Source organism: Bison bison, unplaced genomic scaffold (assembly GCF_000754665.1).
Source record: "Bison bison bison isolate TAMUID 2011002044 unplaced genomic scaffold, Bison_UMD1.0 scf7180017853231, whole genome shotgun sequence".
Classification (NCBI taxonomy): domain Eukaryota; kingdom Metazoa; phylum Chordata; class Mammalia; order Artiodactyla; family Bovidae; genus Bison; species Bison bison.
This window is the reverse complement of record NW_011483804.1, coordinates 19,441-29,627: the sequence shown is the minus strand read 5'-3', so window position 1 is coordinate 29,627 and position 10,187 is coordinate 19,441. Positions and strand designations below refer to the sequence as shown.

Sequence of the window (10,187 nt, the reverse complement as noted above, 5' to 3'; positions counted from 1 at the left end):
TCCTGCCCTCTCGTGGCCGCGTGTCCTCTCCTGACCCGTCCTTGTGCCTATGCGCCCTCTCCTGAGCTCTCGTGCCTGCGCGCCCTCTAGTGACACCTCCTCGTGCCTGCATGCCCTCTCGTGACCCCTCCTCATGCCTGCGCGCCCTCTCCTGACCCCTCCTCGTGCCTGCACGTCCTCTCCTGACCCCTCATGCCTGCGCGTCCTGTCCTGACTTCTCTTGCCTGCACGTCCCCTCCTGACCCCTCAGCACAGACACCCTCCACCTGTGCCGCTCCCAGACCATAACCTGGCCCGAGGACACGCGTTCTCCCACCTCCCAGGCTCCAGGGCGGCATGGCCATGGTCAGCTCCTCCTCGGCTTCCTTCGAGTCCCAGGGTGGGCTGCTGCTGGGCACGGCCTGCAGACTTTGTGCGAGTGTCATCAAGTCTCATTCCTGTCTCACTCCAGCTGGGGGCTCAAGCCCTTTTTTGTTTTGTTTGTTGGTCAGGCCGACACTGAGTCCCAGAGGCTGGCCCCCACCCAGGGCAGGTGGCGCGTGGCTGCGCCCGAGCACACCCGAAGCCCTTGCCCGCAGTGGGGCTGCTGCCACCTGATGCTCAGGGACCACCCCCTGCCCGGCCTCTTGCCCACGGTCAGCTTTGCCCATGACCCTGTTCCTGCTGTGGCCTCACCTGTCCTGATGCGTCTGAATCACGGAGCCCTGCGTGCTTGTCCTCACCAAGGTCCCCCTTGGAAGCAGCCTGCCCGTGGGCCTTGCTGGGCTCAGTGCCTCGGGTGGGGTTCCCCGTGACTGGCTCCCAGACGCTGCTGAGCAGGAGCCCAGGGCCACACCCAGAAGCGCTGCTGCTCCTCAATTTGGGCCCTGCTCCGAGGCGCGCACTCAGAGGTCAGCTTCGGACATCGATCTCTCTTGCCCTGAGCTTGGGACCCTCGGGAGAAGTGAGCTGAGAGAGGTGACTGTCACCTTGTCTTGCTTCGGTGACAGGAAGGCAGCTTTAGACCTGTTCAGACCCCTCCCAGGGGCATGGCCCTCACCTCCAGTCCCACCTGGGAGGTAGAGGGAGAGGCAGGAACAGTCCCGGGCTGACGAGTGAGGACTGGGTGCCTGCCTGCGAGGGCCCTGGCGGGGGCAGCAGAAGTAAGGACCATCGGTGTGATCTGGAGCCTTCCTGGGACGGGGCCTCGGGAGCTGTGAGGACTCATGCAGTGGCAGCCCTGGGTGCACTCGCATCACCCTCTCCACGGGCGGGCACTCCAGGCAGAGCCTGTGTCCACTGCCCCTCCTGTGGGTGGAGACGCACATCCCTTGTCCCGTGGGGTGGGTCCCCGACGGCAAGGGCTCTGAACCCCTCTGATGAGGCAGCAGCTAGAACGGCAGGGGCTCTGGCAGGGTGTTTGCCCTCCACCTGCGGCTTCCCCCGCTCCAAGGCGGTCAGCCTATTTGCACAGAAGGACGTCTTCCCTCCATCTGGACCGGACCAGTGAGCCCTGGGAGCATGCCCTGCCGTGTGCACGCCTGGGGGCAGAGCCCTGGTGGCAGGGAGTGACTGGGGGGCATTTACATGGTGTTGCCTCAACCAGCTTGCTCAGTACTGTCTCCGCTGTCTCTCAGCTGTGCAGAGATGACAACAAGAATTAGGCCCAAACAGTTCAGTTCAGTGTTTCAGGAGGGTGCGTGTCATGTGAAAACCCCAAGGTTGCAGAATATCTCTCTCTGGGGCCTTCCCTGGTGGTCCAGTGCCTAAGACTCTGCGATCCCAGTGCAGGGGCCTGGCTTTGATCCCTGGTCAGGGAACTAGACCCCGCATGCTGTCCCTGTGGATTCTGAATCCTATAAGGATGGAAAAACCCTGCATGCCACCACCAAGACCAGGCACAGCCAGATAAATACATGAACGAACAGCTCCCCCTTCCCACAAGTGAGTCAGTCATTCTCTCCTAACATCCGTCGGTGCCTCCAGGAACAGTCCAGGCTCTGCTCCATAGACATGGAGGTTGGGGCTCAGAATAGGAGACCAAGGGTGGTGCTGGTTTCAGGCACTGTTGGCCTTGACCAGCTGGCTAGTAAAGGTCACTGGGCTCTCAGAGCAGTGTGGCCCTGCCAGCCGGCCTGGTGGCATCCCTGCCCAGTGAAGTCCTGGTCGGGGGGCTACTGTGATCCAGTGGCTGCTACCTGACGGATGGCACGTGGTGTGTGTGGGTTGTGTCCTGTCCTAAGTCCTGAGCACCACTGAAGCCACATGGAAGGGAGGCAGAGCAGCCATCACGCCCACGTGGTCTTCACGTGAAACCCATGGCACTCACCACTTCTGGGTGGAGCTCGCCCGGCCACGGCTGCCCACTGAGCCTGGGGTCTGCTGGCTTCCGCTCTGGCTGCCGGGCAGCAGGGGGGCAGTGTCTGGGGAGGAGCTGGGGCTTCGGGAAGCCCCTGGCCTCAGCCTCTGCAGCAGCTGATACATGTTGTCTTCTCAGATCTCAGAATTTCAAGAAAAGCACAGGAGGAGACTGTTAGCCTTCTATGGAGAAAAGGTAACTCCAGTCAGCAGGCCACAAGGAGCGAGGTGGCTGTGTTACCCCATCCTGGCATGGGCCACTGGGTGGTGTTTGTCTGCAAACGCTCAGACCGCTGCACGGTTCCTCTCTGAGGTCAGCCATGCAGCCACCTGGGGACCCAACTGTGGTTTCACCTCCACCTTGGGCATCAGTAGAGACCCATGATCACCCCACAGTTTCTGTGGTGCTTTTTCATAAATGTGAGCATAAAGTTGTTCTGGCCGATCTTCACAAAAGGAGGTTTAGTGCCCATTTGCTTATCCCCAAAGCATCCTCCTCACTTGGTTTTGAAACTCAAAAGAAGGAAAGTAAAGCTTTAGTGAAAACAGATGTGGAGCTTCAGCTGTGACTTGGGTTGAAGCCTCCTATTGGGCCGTGTGGGTGGAGAGGAGCAGTGGGTGGGCATCGGGAGGCGCTCTGCCCGAAGGGCGCTCCGTGGTTTGGTTTGGAGCGGTGCTGGGCTGGGCTTTGCACTTCCTGGAGAGATTCCTAGAGCCGGTTTCCGACACACCTGGTGACCTGCTGCTGCTGCTGAGTTGCTTCAGTCGTACCCGACCCTGTGTGACCTCAGAGACGGCAGCCCACCAGGCTCCCCCGTCCCTGGGATTTTCCAGGCAAGAACGCTGGAGTGGGCTGCCATTTCCTTCTCCCGTGCATGAAAGTGAAAAGTAAAAGTGAAATGGATTTGGTACAAATTCTTAGAAAAAGTGCAAGGGCCACGGTCATGTCACTTGCATTCTGATTCCTGGTTTAAGAACTTGAGAATTCTCTTGTTACCTCTAAATTGTCACCTGGCCTGTGTGGTAACGGGAAGTCACTCGATTGTGTTCAGATTTCTCAGTTGGAGGAGTCCCTCAGGAAGTCGACGCTGCGGGTGGAGCAGCTGCAAAGGTGAGTCCTGGGGGGCGCGTGGCGGGGAGGGGGCGCACAGCGGGTGGGAAGGCCTGGTGTCTCCAGATTCAAGTCTGCCTGTTTGCCTCGGTCTCCAGGTGGGGTGTTTCTGGCGTGGTGGGTTCTGGGCCAGGCCCCCCCTCTGACCACTTCACTCCACTTGCACTGGTGTGGCTTGCGTCTCCTTCCAGGAGGGACCTGTGCCCCCCGCCTCCACAGCTGGCACCCTCACCCCAGACCACGCTTGCCCGGGTCTTCCCACCTGCCCCAGTGGTGTGTCTGCTTCTGGCTCTGTCTCAGGGACCGTGGACGCTTGTCCACCCCACACACCAGCACCCAACTTGTTTCACGAGGTCACCTGGAAGCAGGCACGAGTGTCCTTTGGGAGCTGGGCCCAGCAGCCGGTCCTGCTCAGCAGGCTTCTAGGGAGTGCCCACTGTGTTCTTGCGGAGAAGGCGATGGCACCCCACTCCAGTACTCTTGCCTGGAAAATCCCATGGATGGAAGAGCCTGGTGGGCTGCTGTCTGTGGGGTCGCACAGAGTCGGACACGACTGAAGCGACTTAGCAGGCAAGCAAGCAGGCACTGTGTTCTCAGCGCTGCCTGCTGTGGGTTCTGGGGACTCAGGGGAGCCCCTCTGGGGTGGACCAGGCCCGTGCAGGTTCCCGAGGTGAGGAGGGGCCAGGGCGTGTCATGGAGAAATGGGTCATTTCTGTTTTCCTTACTTCAGATTGGAAGGAATTAGCTGGATGTAAACGTTTGCGACTCAATAATGCCTTTTCTCCATCTGTTTAGGGTGAGGTCGTCACAGCAAACAGCTTTCAGCACAGGAAACACTACAGCTTCAAGTAAGTGAAGTGAGGCCTGGAAGGGGGAGGGTGGCGGAGGTGCCGGGTGCGCCTGAGGCTCCAGCACTGGGCCTCTCGTCACAGCACCCTCAGCAAAGCCGAGCGGACCTCTTCTGTTCCAGCCCCGTGGCTCGTCAGCCTCTGAGAGGTCTGCACCCTCAGCCCCCGCCCCCAGCGCAGGCACTGGGCACAGGTGCCCCCTCGCCGCTCACTCCCATCCCCAAGCAGAGGGCTGGGCCCTTCCCTGACTGGGATGGGAGGGCTGGGTGGGCTGGGCCGCTGGCAGCCTCTGGGACCTAAAGCCCCTGGGGGAGTGTTTTTCTTGGAAGGTTGCACTTGGGCCCCTGGGCAGCAAGGCTGATGGGATGCCCTGGCTATGCCCGCAGGCCACACCCCCGTTCCCAGCTCTTCAGAAAGTAGGGAGCAAGGCCCTCCTCCCAGCTGCCCTGTGCACCTGCGGGAAGGCCTGGCCCTGTCCCCACCAGCCTGGAGCAGCTTAATTAGGGAGTGGGCGTGGCCAAGCGCTACACACGTGAAACACGTGGGCTGGGCGGTGCGGTGGACAGAGACAGTGGTCCCGCCCCGGACGTCCGGCAGGAGGTGGAGGAGCCCTGGGACAGTGCAGGTGGCGAGGAGGAGCCCAGAGGGGACGACCTTCCCGGGAAGGATGGGGGCTGGAGACAGGAGGCCCGTTCCAGCCACACGGCGGGCGCCTCTGTGTCCGTGGGCAAGTGTGTCTGCTTTATGGGCTTTGCTGGCCTGGGCAGGGCTGTGATCACCGCACTCTGGGAGTGCTGAGCAGCTGTAGGGAGGGGGCCTGCAGGGGCTCGTGTGTGCACATCTGCACATGTGCGTGCATACGTGTTTCTGTTACTTGAGTGCAGTCAGCCCGTGACTGGCTTGCTGTCTGTGTAACAGGGTAGAGTCCATGGAAGTTGACCTCATGCCCTCTCCGAGGAGAAAGGTGAGTGCACTGACATCACGCGTGTGGTCCCAGGCACTTTGCATGGATGGTATTTCCCAGCGTAGATAGCTGTCCCATGGCCCACGCGCAGAGGCGGCTGGTCGCCAGGCGGCTCCAAGGAGAGGCCTGGTGGGGAGGGCCCCTCTCTCGCTGGCCTGGTGGCCTCGTGACGCCTCAGTTCCTGCTGCTGCCGCGCTCACGCCCCCTCCAGCCTGGGCAGCGGCAGTGCCCACTGGATGCCCTGCGCCTGCAAAGTCTTCCTGTGTACCGTCATGGACCCTCCTGCGAACAGAGGGCCCGGGCCTGTGAGGAGAGACGACGCTCGGATTCTGCCTGACAGGAGCAGTTTTGTCCCTGTGCTGTGACTGACTTCTCAGAGTCGGCCTGTGCCGGACACGGGGCACCAAGTGCAGGACAGGCCAGAGGTGGGGGTGGGAGCAGGGGGCCAGAGGGCCCGGGAGGGGCCAAATCAGAGGGGCTCTGAGCACAGCGGCCGCGGGAAAGCCGTGAGGAGGGGCCTGCTCACAGCCAGCCACACTGCAGCCTTGGCGGTGAGCGAGGGTCATGCGGAGCCAGCCCGGCCGTCCCGCGGATGCCGGGAGCGGTCCTCTCGGGCTCTGCGAGGTGTCAACCTGCCCTGGGTGGGCGGGGGCTGGAGCCCAGAGGCGGGGAGGTGCTCCCGTGGGTGGACACTGGGTTGCTGGGCAGTGTGACCCCACTTGCAGAGTGTTAGGAGTCCCTCCGAGGCTGTCATCCTGCCAGCAGAGGTGAGGCTGGGGTGGGGGCATTGGCAGAGGGGGCCCTGGATTGAGGCCGCCAACAGCTGGCACTCACCACGTGATGGTGGAGCGAAGGAGCCCTGTGGTGCCAGGCACGGGAGCGGGGCGAGGGTGCAGCAGGTACACCGGGGGTGGTGGCTGGCGGGCAGCAGCAGTAGTGCCAGGCTCAGGCTCCTGGCCCCCACCAGCTGTGTGCCCCCCACCAGGCCCCACCGCACAGTGGGAGGGCTCGGGGCATTGGGGTGGGGTGGGGCCCCGCCTGGCGGGTGCGCAGTGCAGAGCGGGCCTGCCCTCACTGCCGCCTGCCAGCATCTGTCAGCATCTGGATTTCGAGGTGACAAGACGCTCCCAAAGTGAGGATTACTCAGGATTTTCAAATTCCTAATGTCAGCCAAGAACTTCGTTTACTTTTCCTCTTGTGAGATCCTTAAAGTCGCCAGTGGAGCCTTCATCCACTCACCACCTGGGCCCCTGGGGCTGCAGGCGCAAAGCCGCCAGCGGCCGTGTTCTCGCACACAACGTTGACGTGTGTCAGGGAGATGTGACTGAGGATCTGTGTTCTTAGCAAACAGGGACAGTCTCTGCTCCTGAGCCAGTCTGGAGCGTCAGCGGTTGTTTTCTCTTTACGAGGCAGCCTGAGGTCACCACTGGCCCCCCGAGGATCTCCCTGCTCAGCCCACCTCGGGACGGACGCATGGGTAAGTGGAGACGCCTCGCCTCGCCCAGACCGCACGCACTGCAGGGCCTACCCTGCCCCAAAGCGGGCCACTCCTGCAGGCCCAGCTGAGGGTGCCAGCCCTGCTGTCCTGTCTCCGGGCACAGACATTCCAGTGCCGTTGTGCCTCCTGGCGGCTGTCGGCATGGCCGCGGGTGAGCGCTCGGCCCTTCCTGGGGTCAGCGTGAGCACCAGGCTGAGGCTCAGGCTCACGCTCAATCCCTCTCTGGAAGTTCCCTCGGTGTCGGTGTCGCGGTGGTGAAAACGCACACGCTTGAGCCGAGCGCGGACTCCTCCCGCCTCGGGGCCTTGGCTCTCTCTCGCGTGGCTGGTTCCCTCGGCGTCGGTGTCGCTGTGGTGGAAACGCACACGCTTGAGCCGAGCGCGGACTCCTCCCGCCCCGGGGCCTTGGCTCTCTCGCGTGGCTGTCGCATCTCTGCCCTTGGTTTTCCGTCCTCTCGCTGAGGCCGAGGTCCTGAGCATCACCCCTGAAGTGTAGGTGTTCTGTGCTGCCTCGTCCAGGGCCTGTTGGTGCCACCCTGGCACCTGAGCACCTGGCTGGCGCTTGATTTCCTTCTGCCCAGCCTCAGAAGGGAACCGTGCGTGCAGGTCAGGGCTGCGCCTTCCTGTCTCCCTGCCCGCGCTCTCCTGGGATCTCAGGCCGTCAGTCACTCCCGGGCGCTTCCTCGCCTCCTGCCCGCCTCCATCCTGTGCAGCTGGCATGTCCACCGGTCAGGGTTCCAGCCGCTTGTTCCGTGGACGCAGCACCTCTCAGCCCCTGTGAAGCCTCCTCTCCCCCGTTCTCAAGCACTGCCTGCTTCCTGCTGACCCGTTCCGTTGGTGACCGAGGCAGCCTTCCCTCTGGGCAATGGGCATTCTGGGCCCCCACCTTGGCATTGCCCTGCAGGGGTCGGTCTCACACTAGTGTCTGCAGGCCCAAGGCACCGAGCCTGCTGCTAGGGGCGCCTTCCCCTTGGGAACCCGGGGCCTGGCGGATGGTGACTGCAGCTCCCCGCTGCGGATCACAGCAGGACCTTGTTTCTTCTGTTCTATCCGTGTCTTGTCAGAGTCCATAATGGAAAAGAATAGATTAATGTGTAACTGAGACACACATCATACGCTTAGAACTAGACAACATTGTGAGTAAACTGTACTTCAGTTTTTAAAAAACAAGGGAAAGGACCGTTTTAAATCTGGAGGAATGGAAGCATTAAGAAGGCATTTAGAGGGCAACAGAGGCCGACGGGCGGAGAGCACTGAGGCGGAGAGCAGACGGCTGGGCGGCGGGAGCAGGCGCGCACCGGCCCCTCCCATCCCGCGCTGAGCAGCGGGTCTGCCAGTAAGAGGCGACCCCACCCCCGAGACGCGCTCCAGCGGCAGCGCAGACGCGGTCCGGGTGAAAGGAGTGAGCCCGCGGGATGACGCCGAGAAACCGACCAGCAGCGGGGTAGCCTCCTGGTGATGGGACCGCAGCGCTCACGAAGGTGTGCACACCAGGCCGCGGCGCAGGTGCCCGAAGCAAAGGCTGGCGGGTGCCGGGAAGAGTCGAGTGCATTCCGGGAGCACGCGCTCCTGCTCAGAGGCGGAGACAGACAGTGAAGTGGACACGCAGCGTGGGCCTTGGACAGTGTCTGGTGTGAGTGCCCGCCAGAGCAGAGACCTGCGCCTGCTGTGCGCTGTCTGCGGGGGACCTGCCTCGTGCCCGCAGGTGCAGACAGGCTGAGACACAACTCAGGTGCCTCTGCAAGCAGCATCCTCCCCGCAGCAGGCGCCCGTGCACCCAGAGGGCAGGGCCCCTTCTGGACGGTTCAAGTCGGCTTGTCAGACACAGTCGTTAGTGCAGACGCCCTCAAGCGCGTCAGGCCAAAACCACAGAGTTTTAAAAGGAATCATCCCTTCAGCACTTATATGGACGTTCACTGTTGGTGATTGATGGAACTACTAGGCAAGTGACACTAAGGTCAGCACCACTTACCTGATAAGCACTGTGCCCCCCGCAGTGGCGGGGCGCAGAGGGGCTTCCCAAGGTCAGCTTGGACATTCTGTGAAGAGGACCTTGCAGTGGGGTGTGAGACAGGCCCTGACACTTGGGAAGAACTGTTTACACGGAGGGTATTTTGGGGCCAAAGTGGAATTAAGTTGGAAATCAGCAACAGAAAAAAAAAATAAGAATAAAATATTTGAAAACAATTATAACTACCTTATGGATCAAAGGAAAAACACAAAGCCTTTGACCGTGTGGATCACAACAAACTGTGGAAAATTCTTCAAGAGATGGGAATGCCAGACCACCTTACTTGTCTCGTGAGAAACCTGTATGCAAGTCCAGAAGCAACAGTTAGAACTGGACATAAAACAATGGACTGGCTCAAAATTGGGAAAGGAGTACATCAAGGCTGTATATTGTTACCCTGCTTATTTAACTTCTGTGCAGAGTACATTATGTGAAATGCCGGGCTGGATGAAGCAAAGGCTGAAATCAAGATTGGCGGGAGAAATAGCAATAACCTTAGATATGCCACCCTAATGGCAGAACTATACCGACTATACAGTGGAGGTGAGAAATAGATTTAAGGGACTAGATCTGATAGACAGAGTGCCTGATGAACTATGGACTGAGGTCCGTGACATTGTACAGGAGACAGGAATCAAAACCATCCCCAAGAAAAAGAAATGCAAAAAAAGCAAAATGGCTGTCTGAGAAGGCCTTACAAATAGCTGTGAAAAGAATGGAAGCGAAAAGCAAAGGAGAAAAGGAAAGATATACCCATTTGAGTGCAGAGTTCCAAAGAATAGCAAGGAGAGATAAGGAGATAAAGAGATAAGGAGAGATCACTTCCTCAGTGATCAATGCAAAGAAATAGAGGGAAACAATAGAATGGGAAAGACTAGAGATCTCTTCAAGAAAAGTACTCTTGCTTGGAGAATCCCATGGACGGAGGAGTCTGTTAGGCTGCAGTCCATGGGGTTGCTAAGAGTCGGACGCGACTGAGCGACTTCACTTTCACTTTTCACTTTCATGCATTGGAGAAGGAAATGGCAGCCCACTCCAGTGTTCCTGCCTGGAGAATCCCAGGGACGGGGGAGCCTGGTGGGCTGCCGTCTATGGGGTCGCACAGAGTCGGACACGACTAAAGTGACTTAGCATAGCATAGCATAGCATAGCAAGGGAATGTTTCATGCAAAGGTGGGCTCAATAAAGGACAGAAATGGTAGGGACCTAACAGAAACAGAAGATATTAAGAAGAGGTGGCAAGAATACACAGAAGAACTGTACAAAAAAGATCTTCACGACCCAGATAATCACGATGGTGTGGTCACTCACCTACAGCCAGACATCCTGGAATGTGAAGTCAAGTGGGCCTTAGGAAGTATCACTAGAACAAAGCTAGTGGAGGTGATAATTCCAGTTGAGCTATTTCAAATCCTGAAA

The 10,187-nt window shown here is 59.7% G+C and overlaps 1 protein-coding gene and 1 pseudogene across 4 annotated transcripts in view; both read left to right on the top strand.

The window, feature by feature from the left end:
• The window catches only part of RNF212 (ring finger protein 212), a 23,934-nt gene that overhangs the window by 4,636 nt on the left and 9,111 nt on the right, over window positions 1-10,187 (top strand). For 3 of the 4 annotated variants that reach the window (XM_010854107.1, XM_010854098.1, XM_010854121.1), the window contains 6 exons: window positions 2,477-2,533; window positions 3,390-3,448; window positions 4,244-4,296; window positions 4,381-4,444; window positions 5,215-5,260; window positions 6,605-6,737. In XM_010854107.1, coding sequence (XP_010852409.1) covers window positions 2,477-2,533; window positions 3,390-3,448; window positions 4,244-4,296; window positions 4,381-4,444; window positions 5,215-5,260; window positions 6,605-6,737 — 412 coding nt within the window. The remainder of the gene's footprint in view (window positions 1-2,476; window positions 2,534-3,389; window positions 3,449-4,243; window positions 4,297-4,380; window positions 4,445-5,214; window positions 5,261-6,604; window positions 6,738-10,187) is intronic. The other variant, XM_010854112.1, reaches the window with a different exon arrangement.
• Window positions 6,900-10,187, top strand: part of LOC104998786 — a 6,609-nt pseudogene continuing 3,321 nt past the window's right edge.